At 46.5% G+C, this 18,409-nt stretch overlaps 1 protein-coding gene across 2 annotated transcripts in view; it reads left to right on the top strand.

Moving 5' to 3' along the window:
• ATP8A2 (ATPase phospholipid transporting 8A2) overlaps window positions 1-18,409 on the top strand; it is a 417,266-nt gene that overhangs the window by 47,551 nt on the left and 351,306 nt on the right. For both annotated transcript variants that reach the window (XM_031465780.2, XM_064493258.1), the window contains exons 3-4: window positions 17,363-17,462; window positions 17,912-18,010. In XM_031465780.2, the coding sequence (XP_031321640.2) occupies window positions 17,363-17,462; window positions 17,912-18,010 (199 nt within the window). The remainder of the gene's footprint in view (window positions 1-17,362; window positions 17,463-17,911; window positions 18,011-18,409) is intronic.

Below are 18,409 nucleotides of genomic sequence, written 5' to 3'. Positions count from 1 at the left end.
GGAAAAGCAGTTTTGAAGAGCTTTTGCTTCCTGGAGGTGCCGGTCCCGCGGTTTGCTTGCTGCCCTTAGTTTATCGCTTTCAGGCTGTGGTTGGCCGCACTGCGTGAGTCGGAAGCCACTTGCTCTTTTTGGGAGGGTTAGTTGAGTTGAAATTAGGTTAATTGATCCATAAACACCCCTCACTGGACACAGAATAAGCAGAGAACAGCCAGGGGAGGCTCCCACTCTCACCCCCGTCCTAGTCACCGCAGCTGCCGTCACAAGATACCACAGTCTGGGACTCAGACAACGGAAGTTTGTCTTCCCACAGTCGTGGAGGCTGGAAGTCCTGGAGGAGGGTGCCAGCAGGGTTGGGTTTGGTGAGGACCCTCTTCCTGACTTGCAGACGACCACCTCACTGTGTGATGAGAGAGAGACACCAAGCTTTCTGCTGTCCCTTCTTGGAAGGGCACTAACCCCATCACAATGGCCCCACCCTCACAACCTCATCTCAACTTCAGAACTTCCCAAAGGCCCCCCCCCCAAATACCATCACAGGGCAGGGTGGGGGCCGTTAGGGCTCCAACATGTGGATTTTTGGGGGGACACAGCTGAGCCCTGGCACCCCCTCTCCCCCACTGCTAGGAGCTTCTCCTTCAGCTGTGTTACGGAGGATCACGGAGGGCACCAGTGTCAGTCCATTCAAGAAATGTCATTAAAGCCCAATTTTTGAAGGTGCCTGTGCATGTGAGCTCTGATCGCTTTTTCCCACACCCTGCGGTGGAGCCAACCGCTTTAGATTCTCGTCCTCAGAGGAAACCTGCCTGGTCTGACCCAGTCTGACTTTGACCTTGGGCCTCAGCAGCACTGAGACTGAGCGCAGCAAGGAGACGCAGTGCACTAAGAACAGAGCTGGTGTAAGTTCACGTTAAACTTACCGTGACTTCAGTACAGCCAAACGCCAGCTAGGATCCTTTCCTGTAGATTGGTAAAAACCTTAAACTCGGTCCCAGTGGATAATTAGATTGCTATCCAGTTGTGAACATAAAGTCTGTACTTTTCTTTCCGCATCTCCCCCCCCCTTCCTTCCTTGTCTGGACTGTCAGCTTCTCAGCCACTCGGACTCCACTTTGACTGCCCCTGAGGACCTGGGTGCTGTGCGTAATACAGAACCTGAGTGCTGAATTGCCGATTCAGTTCTATAAAGGGACAGTCCTTAAATTATCCAATCAAAAAATTACTCCTTTATCTTGATTCCTGTAAAGGGTGGAGGTTTTGAAAGTGTTACTGTCTAGCATATGAAATATGTTACCGAGCTCTGACAATTTAAAAATAGAGCTTTTTATGTGAAAACAGGAAAGCTGTTTGCTGAGTAGTATCATGATTATTCCCCTGCATCCTAGCTCTGTTGAAACTGCCTCCTATTAATTTTTAATGCTCCCTTTACAAATTAGAGTTCCTTAATCATTCCAGTGTCGATCTATCAGAGTAAATTGAATGATTTCCTGTAATGACTCTGAAGGGCAAAGAGAAATGTTAACTTCTCTCCGTGTCACCGTCCTGCCTGCCAGCCAGCCGTCCCACCTGCCAGCCATCCCACGGTTTCACTGCCACTTACATTTCAAGGTCTGTTCACTCTGTGTACTTAGACATCGCAGGAGAAACGATTTTAAGGACAGGAGTGTGTGTGTACGTATGTACACGGTCATTCTGTGTACGGTGGTCTCGGCATGGGTCAGCTGTGCTTATAAGCCAAACGTTGTCAATATTACAAAGTCACGGAACTCCAAGGCCAAAGGCAACATCATGGGAGATTCATACTGGTGTCTTTACCAGTCTCCTCCCTCCGTTCTGTGTAAATGTGCACACGCACGCACACCCGAAACTCTCACTCAGTGCTTATAATTCATTTGCCTACAAATGAAGATCTGTCTCCATTAAGGGTTGGAGAAGTTGTCTATATTTTTGCCCTTAAAACTGCACCTGAGAACTCCAAAACTAATATTAAACTTTGAGGAAATATTGAGAAAGCTGGCTGTCACTAATCAGCTGCTGACCATTTTTTTTTCATGTTTCTAATTCCGATTCCTGAGGACCGCATATTTCGAGTTTTGTGGACCATTTGATAACATTTTCTTTGGATGGTTCATGGGCATAATACAGTGTTGCAATATTTTGTCACATGTCATACACTTAAGTAGACAAGAAGCTATTTTTAATACAGTGCTATAGAGCAAAATAAGTTTTATAGAAACCAACCCACGATCTTTGAGGATTTTGAAATAGTGGATTGCTTTATAAGAAAGTTGACTGACTTTGATTTTAAATCTTGATTCTTTCTATATAAATAGTTTGCAGATGTTGCTTTAAGATTCTTCCACATCCATATGTTTTCTCACACAGCAGGTGAAAGTAAATCGATTACACATCGTATATTCTTTTGAATATTGTAAGAAGGGACCTCATGACTTTTGGTATTTTGAGATACTATGATTAGAAAAAAATGAATGTACACCTGATCTTAGGCAAAAAGCCAAGAAGTGATGAAAAAATGAATATAATAAGAATGTCTAGGCTTTTTGAGAAACTGATACACTGCTTACTTTTTGAAATACATCTGGTATTTAAAAAACTAGAACAGCATGAAAATGAGCCCACGCACGCCCGTGGAATAACAATGTTTATAACGTGACGAGTGGGGCTATGGTTGGGTCGTGGAGCTTTGTGGTCATGTTGGTGAGACTTTGAAGGTCTCTGACTAAAAAGGAATTGCCTCTAAGACCTTTTTGCCAGGTTTTTGTACCCCATGAACGATTGAATGCATTTTATAGGATCTGTGAAATGGTGTCAGTGTGCTGGTCCCTTTCCGCCCTCAGCTTCCCGTCCTCGTGTCTTGCACTCCGCGGGCTGCACTGTGCTGCTCGGCTCCCTTTGCCTGGCTGGGGACACCCGGGTGTGCAGATCATTTTGTTAAAAAACCTTACATTGCATAAGAAAAACATGTTTATTTGGTCTGGGGCAGGGCTCTGACTTGTTTGAAACTAGGACTAGGTGACTGCAGAATGTGGTCCTCATTGTCACCCTGTCCTGCAGTGCATAGTTCCCAGGATTATTGTGAGGATTAATTAGATGAGTTAATATGCATAAAGCAGGGGGAGGGTAGAGCTCAGTGGCAGAGCATGTGCTTAGCATGCACGAGGTCCTGGGTTCAATCCCCAGTACTGCCATTAAAAAAACAATAATAAATAAATGAATAAATTAAAAAAAACTAATTACCTCCTTTCCTCCTTCCTCCTAGAAAAACAAGGATAAAATATTAGGCTTTAAAAAGGAAAAAAATAGAAAAAGAATAAGAAAAATAAAAGTTAAAAAAATAAAGTGACAATATAGGCTGACAATTAAAAAAATTTTTTTAAATATGCATGAAACACCGTGCCTGGCAGAGTGAGTCATGAATTTTGAGGTTACCAGCATTTGCATTTTAGATTGTATGTTTGGCAGTAACTTTCTTCAAAACTCTGTACATATTGCTTGAGTCAAAAAAAAACACATAGGTTTTGAGTTGCATTCATAGAGATTCAGAAATAATGTGCAGATGGAGTGGATGATCGGATGTAAGGAAAAAGCACAAACATCTTCTTGCAGCAGCCTGATTTGTAAGGTTTAATTTTAGGATTTGCCTGAGGTGATCAGGGAGAATTGATTTTATTTTATTATTATTGTTATTTAAAAAATTATGCACCAGATGTGTTCTTTATTAATTGGCTGTAATAAATACCACAGATGGGGTGGTTTAAACAGCAGAAATTTATGTTCCCACGGTCCTGGAGCTGGAAACCCAGGATCAAGGCGCTGGCCGGGGTCGGGCTCGTCTGAAGGTCTCCCTCTTGGGCGTGTAGATGACCGTCTCCCCTTGTGTCTCTACGTCACTGTCCCTCTGTGTGTGTGTGTGTGTGTGTGTGTGTGTGTGTTCTGATGTCCTCTTTTTTTTTTTTTGAGAATTTGAAATTACTAAGTGTTTATTGGGAAAATGTAACATAAAAAGCTCTCAGTGTGTACTATCTTTTTTTTTTTGGTTGTTTTCTTTTTTTGAGGGAAGGCAATCAAGTCAGGTGAAATGGGTAAAGCAAACTTGGTAGGTCCTGGCTTACCAGTTCCCAGCTGGACGATTTGCACCAGCAATTTCTCTGAGGCTGCGCTTCCCCGACTGTCAGATGGGAAGCATGCTTCCTTGAAGGCTTCTTGTGATGTTAAATGAGGTTCCGGACATTTAACACCGTGGGTCTGGTCTGTCATGTGGTCCAATTGCTTCCTCCCTGCTTTTTCTTTTTGACTGTGATCAATACACATAGTGTAAAACTTAGCATCTTCACTGTGTTTGAGAGTACGATTGAACAGGGTTAAGTCCACTCACACTGTCGTGTGGGCCACGTCCAGCACGCCTTCCGTCTTCCCAAACAGACTTTCTCTCCATCCGACAGCTTCCTCCTCCCCTCCCTCCCCCTCCCCTCCCCCACCAGCCCCCACCACCCTGCTGCCTGTCCCTCTGGGTCTGACACCCCAGACACCTCGTGTGATAGCCTCACCGCGCTTGGCAGTGGTGCTTCCCCACTGTTGTAGGGAGGTCCAGGACTCTACCCACCCGTCGTTTTTTTAATGGCATCTCCATCCTTCGATTCAGCTCTGCCTTATCTTGTGTCTTCTGTGTACCGTGGAAGCACCATTAAAAAAAAATCAGGAATAAATGTAAAGGAGATTCAAGTGAGTTTTCTTCCCTTCTGCTTCTGCACTGTGGTCAGCTCCATCCTCCCTTTGCCCCGTGGTCCTGGGAAAGCTGAAGTACTCCAGGGCCAGGTGGAGAAGGAGAAGGCGGAGGGGGCGCCGGGGCGGCTGGGCCCGGCTCTCGCTGGCGCTGCCTTGTCAGGTAGGCGGCTTCTCTGCCCCGGCTCAGGCTCTCACTCCCCACTTCCGCGGTGACCCCCACGCCCACCCCACGACCGTTTTTTCTGGGTGGTTATCGTTCCAGAAGAGTGAAGGCGCTGGGGTTCTCTCTGTCCAGGGACCGTTGCCCCTTCTGTTCCGTCTTCAGTGAGATACACAGGGCGGTGCCCATCCCATCCCTGGCTTTGGGGTCCACCGCCCCATGTTCCTTCTCATCCTGGGTTCTGGCTGCGGCGAGTTACTCGCTGGGCCTCCAACCACGCACTTTCCCTGGAATGCTCTCTCCTTCCCGGCTAAAGCCTCTCCTGCTGGCGAGCTCGGGCTTTCAAGGCTCAGGTCTCACATCACTGAAGAAGCACGTCTTTCTTGTCTGGCATCCAGCCCGCCTTGGCAGGCTGAGCCCCCTCCCAGTCCCCAGGCCCGCCCTGACTTCTCTGCTGGGACCTTGTGTTGTGTCACGTCTGCTTTTATGTCTGATCCCCAGCTCTGCTGCATCACCCTTGGTGGCCAACTATGTCTGCCTCCCTGAGTGTCCTGCTGGCCCCCAGCACACGGCCTGGCCAGGCGGGAGCAGAGTCTTGGCCGAGTGACCTTGCTCCGCAGGTGAAGGTCAGATTGTACAGGAAATAGGAATTGGCTTTGCATGTTGTTACCAGATCTCCCTTGTACTTAACTGCTTACTGAACAAACCCCCAAAGCTGTTACTGAAGCCTCGGAAATTGATGTATTGTGTTTCTGATGTGCTTTTATACATAAAGTACTCTCGAAAGGGGCGGCTGAGTTACATGCTTTTAATGTCAGTTCCTCAGATTTAAGAGATTGATATCTGCCCTCAGACACAGGCATCTTTGGGATTTTATGTGAGAGCTGGCATCCTTCGTCATGTATGTCAACTCAAGTTTAAAATCTGCTTATTCGACACATTTATTTTTGGCCCCCGGTCCACACTGGTCCCTGTGCGGCCGTGGGGAGACGGTGGGAAACGTGAGGCCTCTGCATTCGTGGTTCTGATCATCGGACCCCCCTCTAGTCCCCTCTGCACTCCAGCTTTTTGGGGCGGTTTGGGTGACGGTGATGACTTGGAGCCCACACGTGCTCATGAAAATTGAAAGATATCGAGTTTTTCATGAAATTGAAGCTATTTCATGAAGTAATGAAAATATTTTCATATGAAATAATAGTCGTATGAAATATCAAAACTATTTCATAAATAACTTTCATAATTTTAAAATTGGTAGGCCAAATCAAGAAAATAAAATGCACCATAACCGGTATGATTTAGGAGTTGTCTAAATTAAATGTTTTGCAGACGTTTTGGTCTTGTTCACTTTCGCTTATGACTCACTTGACAGTCACCGATGTGAACACCGTAGCAGCCTGACAGTGGAGGACCCAGGTCCAGCCTGCTACGGAGATACCGAAGCGACTGAACGGGCGGGGGTCGCGCAGGGGTGGAGCGCGCTCAGCTCGCCTGAGGTCCTGGGTTCCATCCCCGGCACCGCCATCAAAATAAATAAACAAACCTAATCTCCACCCCACCCCCCGGCCCAAGAAACCACGACTGAACAAATAGTTGTGCTTTTTCTTTTTTTGTACTGTAATTTTATTATTTATTGCCAGGATTAGATAAAACTTTAATAAAGACAGTGTTTGCTGCCTGTTCTCTGGTCAGTTTTATATGTTTTAATTTCATGATTGCTACTGAAAGTAATTTTGCCACATAGAGGAGAGGACTGTGAAAGCCCCGTCTTCTCTGGGTATGAGACACACGGAATGCAGCTGTCCCCGCCCGTGGCCACGTCTCAGGCTCCCGGACCGCGGGCTGCGCCCCCGCACCTGTGCAGGTGCACTTGGCTGTAGCATCCTGTCTTTCAGGCCTCAGTTCCCTCCTGTGTAAGATGAGGGACTCGAATTAGATGTTCAGGGTCTCCTCCAGCTCTGAGGTCCTGGGGTGACTGGATCCCGGAGGGGAGGCCTGGCTCTGGGGGAACTGCTTCGGTTGACCTACTGGCCGGTTACTGCTGTGACCCCCGCTCCTGCCGTCTTGAGGGCCCTTGGGGAGACGCTGGCGGCGGTGCATGGATGTGCGCGTGGGCTTCCTGTTGCTTTGGTCCCTACGACTAGGACTGAGGTCTCCCTCTGCCCTTGGGAGGAAACGGACCCTCTGTCGGCCCCAGAGTTCATTTGTTCAGACTTTTGAATTATATTCTTCAAAACTATGTTCTTACCTATCCACTTAGTCCGTCTGATGATAGCACGACTCTCCTGTCGCCGAGTTTTCAATTTGCTCATGACTTTTGTGCGGCATGTTTCATGCTGTGTCGTCAGTACCTAGAATTTCCCCCCGGTGGTGACGTGGCTGTCCTTAGTGCTTTGGCCTTAGACGGGAGTTCGATGTCACCTGACAGCCTTTGCTTTCTTTTTGTCCGTGTGTGTGTCGTGGCCCATGAACTTGCCTTCCCTCTCTCTGAGTTATGTAGCAGAAGCCCCACAGAGGGCCTGCCTCTGCCAGTGCGGGCGCCCACCTCTCCGTCGTCGTAACTTTTTGATGGTGTGTTCCTTTGTTTCTTCTCCTGTTGTTGCTTCCGTGCCTTTTCCTGGACTCTCGGGCTGGGTTGCGGAGACGTGTTGTGGGGTTGCTAAGCAGACGGGAGGAGCAGCATCAGTTTGGCCCACACAGCCCGTGCAGGCCCAGGAGGGGCCGACGGCGCGTCCGAGACTGCACCACTGGGCCAAGGGGGCTTGTGATAGATGTGGCTGGCGGTGGATGTGAGAACCATGCACATGCTGGTGGCCATTTGAGACACAGAAGTGAGTGGACAAGATGCTTGAGGATGTTGAATTAGAGAAGTTCCCTGTCTAAGGGCCCATCGATGAAGATGGGGAGGGGGGACCCAGGGACGAAGGTGGAAGAAGCCAAGGACGGCCCTTGGAGGAGGAGGTGGGCAGGAGCCCTTCTGCTGAGACAGTCACTGAGTGAAGAGAGCTTCAGGAGCCAGGTCTTGGGGGTGAAGGGCTGAGTGAGAGGTGGGGACATGGTGGGATGTTGGCAGTGATGGTTTGACACTACCAAGATTTCTTGCAAATGGAAATGGAAAAGACCACCGAAATGGTGGGAAACGGGCACAGTATATGAAGATGTGATGGGGAGCAAAGACGCATGAACCACAAATGTGTGAAAATACGTTCAGTTTTGCTACAGTCGAGGGAATGCAGATCAGCGTTACAGGACATGGACGTGAGCCTGAGTAATACAAAAAGACTGTTACGCCTGCTGCTGGTGGGGAAATGGAAGTAAAGGATATTCCCATATATTGTTGATGGAATTGTGAACTTTTAAAATATTCAATGTGATATAATTTGCTGCCTATTAAAATGAAAAATGTATGATCCTCTTGGAACAGAAAAAGTACATTAGGTAAGAAACTTAGGAAATCTGAACAAAATGTGGACTTTGGTTATAATTTTAAAAACTACACAATCATTAGACTCTTAATCCTAGTTAAGATAATCTACCTCCCCAAGGGAAACTCACCAACATTCCTGGACATGTGAACAAGGATATTCATTGTGATAGGTTTTCTGACATAAAAGTCTGGAAATAAAGGAAATGCTTGGGGAAGGGTATAGCTCAGTGGTAGAATGACTGCTTAGCATGCATGAGGTCCTGGGTTCAATCCCCAGTACCTCCATTAGTAAATAAATCAATCAGTCTAATTACTCCCCCCAAACAAAACAAAACAACAAAAAAAGGAAATGCTGAGGAGACTGATTGAAACAATTAAGGAATATTATACAGCCATTAAAAAGAATGAATTAGAGCTATACCATTGACTTGCCTGTTCTGTTAGATGGCAGCACCGTAACGTTTTGGGATTTGGATAAGGAAAAGTTGGAAATAACACTTTGTGTGTGTTTAGAGGTATATTTATGTGGTGTGCCCTCATGGAAGGGATTAGTGCTCTTATAGAAGAGACCCCAGAGATTTCCCTCACCCATCTCACCATGTCTCAGAACCGGGAGGTCAGCTCTCACCAGACACCAAACCTGCTGGCACCTTGATCTTGGACTTCCCAGCTGCCAGAACTGGGAAATAAATGTCTGCTGTGCATAAGCCACCCTGCAGTCACTTTTGTGAAGAGGTAGATTAATAACTGTTCAGGTTAAGAGTATCAGAAATGTTCCCACTTGCCCCCTGGGGTTGTGATATAACAGTGTAGAGAAGAAAGTGTCAAAATATCAGCAACATATTACACTTGAAGTACATGAGCCATGTTGGAGAAACAGTGTTTGAAATGTTCAGGGCCAGAGGCTAGTCTATAGGAAAATCTTCCAGATTTTAAGTTTTATTTATACAAGAAATTTGATGGAAATTTCTCTGAATTAGACACCAATCATAAAAATTTACAGGACACTGCTAGTCAAGAGTTACAGAGCTGAAAGAAACATTACCAAAAGATCAATGAAGAATAACTGATCATACTAGAGGAAAAAAGTGCCTTTCCTTACTAGAGGAAAGAATGAACTGTCTTTCCATTCATTCTGTAAAAGATTTTATAAAATTGTCATGTAAGAATTGGTTTAAGCAATGAAATAAGAAATATGAGGAAAAGTATTATAGAATACTAGATCTTTAATAAATATGCTGTTTTATGGGTGTGGTATATTTCAGCTTTCATGAATTATGTTGAGATTTCCCCCCATCATTCTAAATAAGTATTCATTTTTGTACCCTATTTTGTTCTTGTAATTCTATCTTAAAAACAAGCTGAAATTCCCAAATTGTATGTGTATTGTATATAAATGATATCCTGGCCCCACAAAATCTGGGTCTAATTCTGAGAATATAAATAAATATTTTTGTATTTATTTATTTATGTAGTTGAAGGATAGTCAGTTACAGTGTGTCAATTTCTGGTGTACAGCATCATGTCCCAGTCATGCATATATATACATATATTCATTTTCATATGCTTTTTAAATGAATATTTTTAAATGAAAAGATGAGAATATGTTTAGGAATGAACGACAGTGCTTTTAAAAAAACATTAAATAGCCACAAGTGAATATACAGGGACCAGTTATTAATATGAAATAAGACATGAAAATTCTTCCTTAAACATTGCTTTCCTGAGGATTTGTGTTAGAAAATAATTGGGGAACATGGTCCGGCTCAAACTTGCTGCTGCAACGAGATTTATGAGGCAGAAAACCCTGCTGCGACAGCCGGCCAGCGGAGGGCGCTGTGCTGCTGGTCCCCGGTGCGCGCCGGCTCTCCACCTGCAAGGTGGGCAGAGGGGGTTAATAGAGTACATACTTGATGTGGTGACTTAGAGCTCCCCGGAAGAGGGGAAGAGGAGAAGACGTTGCTTTCCTTCTCGCCTCCACTCCCCCACCCCTGCCCCCAACTCACACTCACACAGCGTGGAAGTGAATGGGTGGGTGGATCCCAGACTGTGCGTTGGGCATTCATGAATAAATAGGGAAAAGCTTGTAGAGAAGAGGACCCCTTGGGCTGTTGGCTTAGAAGAGGAGAAGGATGTGGCTTGATGCAAAGAAGAAATAAAGATGTTCCAGGAATTTGGCAGAGGGTTAAGGAAAGCGAGAGAACTTAATAAGAGCTAACACTTTTCAGAATAAAGTGATTTCCATTTAAGTGGGAAGAGCCTTACTCTCTGTCTCTGCTGGGCTGAGCTTCAGGGAAAGACTCTTGTCCCGAAAGCTGGGCTGCTCTGCTCAAAGGAATGACCATCTAAAAGCTTTGTGCTCTGGGTGCCGGACTAAATGTTTGTTTCTTGTGAGTCTCACGTAGGACTGGTTAGAATTCCCCTCCTTTTATCCAGGACCTGGGGCTCAGTTGCTGCTGGCAGAAGGAAGTGATGGTAGGGGTGACTATCAGATATGAGTGTTGCTGGGGCATCTTGTGGTGGAAGTTGCATACAAGTAAATTAAGTCTTTAGCCTAATTTCCTATTCTAATAAACAGCTCTTGTATATGACCATTCCTGAGATCAGCTAGAAACAGAAGACCTGACAGTCCCTTGACAGTTACATCTGGTTACTATTAGCTTTTGTTTACAATATTTATTAAAATAATACATGTAGGTAGTAAAAAGTTCAAATATTATGGAAGCTTATCATGAAAATCAGTAGCCTCCAGCCTCATCTCTCCCATTCTGGTTCTGTTCCACCAAAGGCAACCACTCTGAACTCTGTTTGTAATTCTTTTGGTGGTTCCCACCATATTTCTAAATTAGGTTTAGAGGAGCTCTCCCTGAATTCTTTTGCAGATGAAGATTTAACTTCCTGACTTCAGGGTCAATTAATGAAGCGTACATCATGTTTGTCTCTTTTCTAATGTAACTTGCTTTTCCTGCCTCAGTTTTCTACTGGAACATTTAAAAAATATATCAATCCCTATTTTTTCCATCAGCTCACTAGGTACTTACATTATGCGACCTCTCTCTATGGTTTATTTTTTAAATGTTTTTTTAAAATTTATTTTTCCTTCCAGTTTTACTAAGATGTAGTTGCAATATAGCGCTATGTAAGTTTAAGGTGTATTGTTTTTGATGACATATTTTACATCTTTTTGTGTATTGCTTATTGTGGATACAGATGATTTTTTACTGTTTTTGTCTTTTAACCTTCATCCCATGTATAGCTATAGTCATGGTTGATTTACCACCTTTGCTGTGTATTTGCCTTTACCAGTGGGATTTTTTCTTTTGTAATCTTCACACTTCTAGTCGTGGCGTCTTCTGATTAGAGAAGTTCCTTTGAACATGTCTTGTAAGCTGGTCGGTGGTGTTGAACTCTTTGCATTTTAGCTTGTCTGTGGAGCTTCTGACCGCGCCGGCAGATCTGCTTGGGAGCCTCGCGGGTAATTCAGCAGACGGACCTGTATGAAGTGTGACTCCTTCTGTACTTGTCTGCCTCCAGGCTGAAATGATAAGTATTTGCTGTTTATATTTACTGAAGCTGGAGTAGCTCATGGAGAGCCATCCTTTGAGATCTGCAGCACAAAACCGACTGTCTCAGGACTCCCTTTAAAAAAAATTGAAGTATAGTCAGTTTACATTGTTGTTAATAGAACTCCTTTTCATTTGATTTTATGTTATAAAGTGCACGAGTGTTTCTGTAAAGCAAGTGAATAAAGCCTACTCTACGTGGTCCCACGTTGAAAGACGGTAGCCATAAGCATCTGACATCTGGCCTTGGAACTGCTTACCTAACATTCTTCCAGCTTTGCCTGGCAGCAAGCTCTGTACTCAGAAATGTTACCTTCTCTTACCTTCTTCCCAGCTCACATTCCTGTGTGAAGTAAACTGCTTTGGGTCCAAAGCTAGTCATTGAATAATGCATTGAGTAAATAAACCAAGTTAGAAATATGAGAGGAACAGGACGCTCATGCCATTTCATATGAATTGTAGGGCTGTCTGACTTAGAAACTTACATTCAGAGGTATATTCATGAGCTGATTGATTAAAATCCAACCTGTTTTTCTCATTGGATATGTATTATAAAGAATAGGCTGATTGAAACAGACTCACAGACATAGAAAACAAACATGGTTACCCGGCAGATGGGGAAGCAGGGAGGGAGGGATAAATTGGGAGTTTGGGATGGGCTGACGCAAACTACTATGTGCAGAAGAGATGAGCAAGGCCCTGCTGTAGAGCACAGGGAACCTGTAGTGACCTGTAATGAAAAAGAATATATGTATGTATAACTGAATCACTATGCTGCACACCAGAAACCAACACAACATTGTAGATAAAAAAAAATTTAAAAAAAGAAAATAAAAAAAAGAAGCAGCTGATTTTTCAGCCCACGTGATGGATGATGACGAGCTGTGTAGATGTCAGCGCCGTCAGCCCAGTCGGGTCCAGTGATTGTTCTGGGAATGGGTTATGAGACAAGGAAGGAGCACTTCTCTTCCAGTTGGAGACAAAGAAATAGGAAAAGTGTTGAAAATAAAAATGTCCATGGGAAGGGGTTTAAAGGGCCCCCCACATTCCCAGTCAACACGGAATATCTGGGGTACGTTGGGCACGTTCCTGACGTGTGTTTGTCCATGTGAGGTTGGAGAATGAAAACAACGATTCTTTTGAACGTCTCTGCTGTTCACATTTTGAAGTGTTAGGCTGCTTGGCTTTCTGGAGGCTTGTTTCAGGGGAAGTTACACTTGGAGCAGCTGCTGTGCTGGAGATCTGCCCTTGGAGGACAGCCGTCAACCTTGATTTTTCTCACGGCTGGAAAACTGGACTCAGCTTATCTCGGAGTTCCTGTGCTGCCTTCCGGAGGTCAGACTCTGTCTGCTTGGTGACTTGTGACAGGCAGGGAGCTCCAGACCCACATTTCAACAGGCCCTGTTTTCTGATGTGTGGTTTCCCATCCTGGCCAGATCACGAGTGTTTCCACGAGGACCATGTCCACCATGCACGTAGCCCGGTTCCACCCTTGCTGAGTCAGGTGCCCGGGGGGAGGTTTACAGGTTGGTATTGCTGTCAGATCTTGTCTTCTCCTAGGAAGCTTCCAGAGGCTTCCCGTCTCTCGAAGAGGAAAGGGCCAGGGTGTGGACGTGAGCCGCAGGGCCCCCTCGCTGCTCCACCAACAGGACGACAGCAGCAGCCGCCGCCCTCCCACTCAGCGTTTTGCCGCATGCTGCTCCCTCTCCGCAGAGCTCTTCCCTGCGCACCCCCGTGGCGGGCTCCTGCTCCATCGCCTTGTCCGTGACACGCTCCCTGGTCGCTGTTGAAAGCGACCTCCTCCGCGACCCCCGCCAGTGAACCTTTCTGTGTCCTCCGCCCCTGATCTGTTCCCCTCCCTGCTGTTTATCACCACCTCTCTGTCGCCTAAAGCGAGTTCGTGTGCCCGCCGCACCACGAGGCCAAACCAACTGAAACGTCAGAGTTTGGAGCAGAGAAAGGTTTATTGCAGGGCCGAACAAGGAGGACGGGGTGGCTCATGTCCAAGAAAACCCCGAACTCCTGGAAGGGTTTCAGCAAAGCCTGTTTAAAGGCCAGGTGAAGGAGGTGGTCACAGGTACGTGATCAGCTCATGCACGATTCTCTGATTGGCTGATGTGGAGGGAACGGGACATCAACACCATCAACCCCCAGGAGCCAGAAGGTCTGGGGACCACGTGCTCTCGATCATCAAGTGGTTCATTTCTTCCCTTTGGTGGTGGTTTTTAGCATCTGAAAAACTCAGGAAATATACATAAGATACTATTATCTGGGTCCTTCAGAGAGGAGCTGCAGCAGATGTCATGGGGGAGGGGTCTGACCCTGGTCGTCCCCACAGGGTCCTGCTCCTTTACATCTCCTGTGACAAAGTTTACTTGGTTTTGAAATCTGATTTCTTCTCTAGAATGTAATTCCCTCGAATGTGTGCATTTGGACCTTTGGTTCCCGGCGGTGCCCGGCACAGGCCCTGGTACTAGGTGGGCTCAGTGAGCACCTGGGGAAGGCTGGCTGGCTGGGTTTTTGACAAGCTCCTGATTGTTCTTCATGTCACCCAATTTCAGGAAGCCCTGGTCTAACCGATGTTTACAAGGAAACTGGGTGAACCCCAAGGAATGGTTCTGTTTTCTCCTGGTCATCTCTCCCCGTTCCCCAAGCCCTCCGACTTGCTAAATGCCCAGGACTCCCTGGCAGCTGGTGCCCAGCCACGCTGGCAGGGATGCTGACACATGCAATTTGAGTAGGAATCTTTTGGGGGCTATGAGCTCACCTGGTGAGCAAGCTCTTCTGTGGGGAAGCACCCTCATTCACCCCTTCACCCCTCAGGTGTTCTTTCCCCGGAGCTATGCTGTCCACATCTCCCATGGTTACACGTGACACTGTTCATCAGGATTGAACTCAAAGGGGAGATCTGAACACATCTACCTCCTCAGGCGTGGCTGCCACTCAAAGTGTGGTCCTCAGACCAGCAGCATTGGTTTCACCTGGGAACTCATTAGAAATGCAACATCTCAGACCCACTCCAGGCCTCCTGAATCAGGATATGCATGCAGTGGTTAATTTTATGCAATTTGACTCGGCCACAGTGCCTAGCTATTTGGTCAAACATTACCCTAGATGTTTCTTTGAAGTTGCCTTTTGAATGAGACGAATGTTTAAATTGGTGGGCTTTGAGTAAAGCAGATTACCCTCCATAATATGGGTGGGCCTCATCCAATCAGTTGAAGTCCAGCACAGAACAAAGACTGACTGACCTCCCTGAGCAAGAAGGAATTCTGCCAGCAGATGGTGTACAGACCCAAATGGAAAATCAGCTTCTCTTGGGTCTCCAGCTCTCCAAACCCTGTCCTTTTGGGGTTTTACAGAGGCTTTGTTACAAAGTCATAATTGATTAAATCATCAGCCGTTGGTGATTGAACTCAGTCTCCAGGAGTGGGTGGGACTGAAAGTTCCAACCCTCCAATCATGTGGTTGGCTCCCCTGGCAACTAGCCCCCTTACCTAGGGGCTTTCCAAGAGTCCCCACGTGAACACAACAAAAGACACCTTTATCCCTGTCAACATTTTGGAAATCTCAAGGGTTCTAGGAGATCTGTTGCAGGAACTGGGATGAAGACCAAGTATGTATTTCTTATGACAAATCGCAGTACCCCAGCACCTTGAGCGGAAGAAGGCTGGAAGTAATTCTGTCTTATGGACGACTGACGGTCGTGTAGAGCGAAACTCCAGGCAGTTGTCCGACAGGGATGATCTTCCCGGAGGCAGTGGCAGCAAATGGTTACCTGGGGCTGCTTCCTGCTCCATCAGGTGCCCTCAGGCTGCTGCATGTTGGGGGTTTAATTCTGTCACTCTGGGTCTGGCTGCTGTCGGGTCTTGCAGAAGTGCCAGTGCCTCAGGTGCTCTGTCTCCTAGCCCTTTGCTCTTGTAGTTGGCGCTTCTAACAGACGGTGTGTTTGAAATTTAGACAATCTGCTGAGACTATACTTCGGATAAGAGTCGGCCCGAGTCGTGCCTTCGGGAGCTGAGCTAGGGCTTGGGCAGGTCTTCCAGCGATAAGCCTTGGAGCAGCTCCAGGAGGCGTGGTTCACCGTATCCTTCAGGTTCCCAGTTTATGCCTGTGCATGATTTCATTGATCATTGACTGTCTGCTGTGTGCCAGGAAGGTACGAAGTTGAAGTTGTTAAAAGACAAAATTCAGCTGAGTAAATTTAAAAGATCTCATTGGCTTTGTTCAGTGATTCATGAGCTGGGCAGTGTCCCATCCGGCAGAAAGAAAGGAGCTCTGAGGAGCTGAACCAAATGGAAGAGTTTACGGGCAGAAAGGGGGTGAGACAAGGAAGTTACTTGCAAACAGCAGATGGTTTGGGGCAAGGTCACCTTCCTTTGGGGGACCTCAGGGCTCCGTCAGGCTGATCACCTCGCTGGTGCTGACCAGGTGATTCCAGACTGACTGGTTGAGATCACATTCCTGGAGAGGCTGGGAACTGCAATTGGGTTAGGTATTGAGTCTTTGATGACATGGGCTTTGCACAAGTGACTCCATCTTGGCCCTCCTGTGTCTTTTTTTTAAAACAAATTGAACGTTCTTGCGGTTCCCAGAATCTCTTTTGGAGATAGACAAACACAATCCAAAGCCAAGCAGAGACAGCGTCATGCAGGTGTAAACACCATACTGGGACCTGGAGGAAGACAAGCCCTTGTGAACTGGACCTGACTTAGTGGGAGAGGGAGGGTTGGATGGGAGGGCGAGATGGGAGGGTCGTCTGGTTCTGGAGGGACCACGGGAGGAGATGTCTCAGGCGGGAGCTGAAGGGCGAGCCACAGTGGCCGAGTGAAGGGTGTGTGTGAGGGTCGGGTCATTCAGGTGTGTTTGAACGTGAGTCCATGGTGAGTATCTGGCCGGATGCATTGAACTGTTAAGCACACTCCCGTTACCCACGGCGTGCTTCGGAGAGTGGGCTGCTGTGTTGAATCAGTGACTTTGCGGTAAGAACTGTAGCGCACCGCCAGCCCTGGGGGGTGATGCACCTGTGGGTGCGCGTTCCTCGGCTGATGCTGGCTTCCTCCTCTCTGTGTCAGTGTCCTCCTCCTGCGCTGGGGGCGTGAGCCCCCTTTCCATTTTGTGGTCTTTGACGCACCTCTTCCCTTTACATACGTTGTTTATATGTTTCCCATGTTCGTAGCACGAGGCTCCTAGAAGCTGGGTCAGTTTCCCTGCTTAGATCGGGTGACACGAAACAGACACGTAGCTACCAAAGTTGGAAAACCGAGATCACATTAGTTTTTCTTATCAGATGTGTTTTTTTTTTCTTCCAGGAACTAGCTTTGTACGAGAGGACAAGCACAGCCGTTTCTTTGTCCTGAGCTTTGAAATATTTTGCTTTTACAGTCCTGTGTGTCATTTTCGAAACTACGCTTTCTTGCTTTTCGGACTTGGCAGCTGTGACTGAGAGCAGTGTTTTCTCTGTCCTCACAGCACGGCCAAGTACAGCGTGGTGACGTTTCTACCTCGGTTCTTGTACGAGCAGATCCGGAGGGCTGCCAATGCCTTCTTCCTCTTCATTGCCTTACTACAGGTGATGCTTTGAAAAGTTATTTAAAGTTCATCCCCTTAAGTCGGTGCAGAATGAGGGCTGGCTGCAAGGTCATGTGACTGAGAAAGCATCATCAGACTTGAATGAAATCTGTTTGCATGAACAGCCATGATCTTTGCATAAAGGGCGACTCCTTTAGGTCTTAGCTTAAGGGTAATTGCAGTTACAAAAAGAGGCATTGAGAAATGGCCATGGGGTTGAGTAGGGGTCCTACTTTTAGCCCCTTTTCCTGTTCCAAACACAAAGCAATGTTGGGTAAAATTTTTTTAAAATGTAACACGCTTAGCTGGTTTTTACAATAAGGTAGTCATTTTGGTGGAATGGAAATGGAACAGAACTGCAGAAGGGCCAGGGGTGAGTGCCAGGTTTTCTTTCTCCTGGAGAGGATTTCAGTTTGCCAACGTCCTGCTTTTGGTCTCTTTCTCTTACAGCAAATTCCAGACGTATCTCCGACAGGAAGATACACCACCCTGGTGCCACTGATCATTATTTTAACCATCGCGGGCATCAAAGAGATTGTAGAAGATTTTGTAAGTTTTTGCTTTCGGATGGTAAAAACATTGTATCGAATATAATTTGCAACTTATTTGTTGCTCTGGATTTTTTAAGACAGAAAAAAAATTGGTCTGTTGGCTAATTAACCTCTCAAGGTTCATGACGGTATTTTGGGGGAGCGACGGTGTACACACAGTGTTTGAAACACCTGCTGGGAACACAGAAGTGGTTCAAACCACGTTTTCTGATGTCAGGTTTCTGAGTCCCCTTTGATTTTTGTCACTGGTGTTCCTTACATCCCCCTGGAGCTTGCTAGTTTGGGTAGCAGATGATGGACTGTATTGCTGTCTAGTATGTGTCAGCATGAAGGTAATTTGACAAGAATCTTCTCCCTCCTCACACTTGTTTCAGTGCATCTCCAAGTTCATTGGCTA

The sequence above is a fragment of the Camelus dromedarius genome, chromosome 13, assembly GCF_036321535.1.
Source record: "Camelus dromedarius isolate mCamDro1 chromosome 13, mCamDro1.pat, whole genome shotgun sequence".
Taxonomy (NCBI): Eukaryota; Metazoa; Chordata; class Mammalia; order Artiodactyla; family Camelidae; genus Camelus; species Camelus dromedarius.
This window is presented reverse-complemented; position numbering and strand designations above follow the sequence as displayed.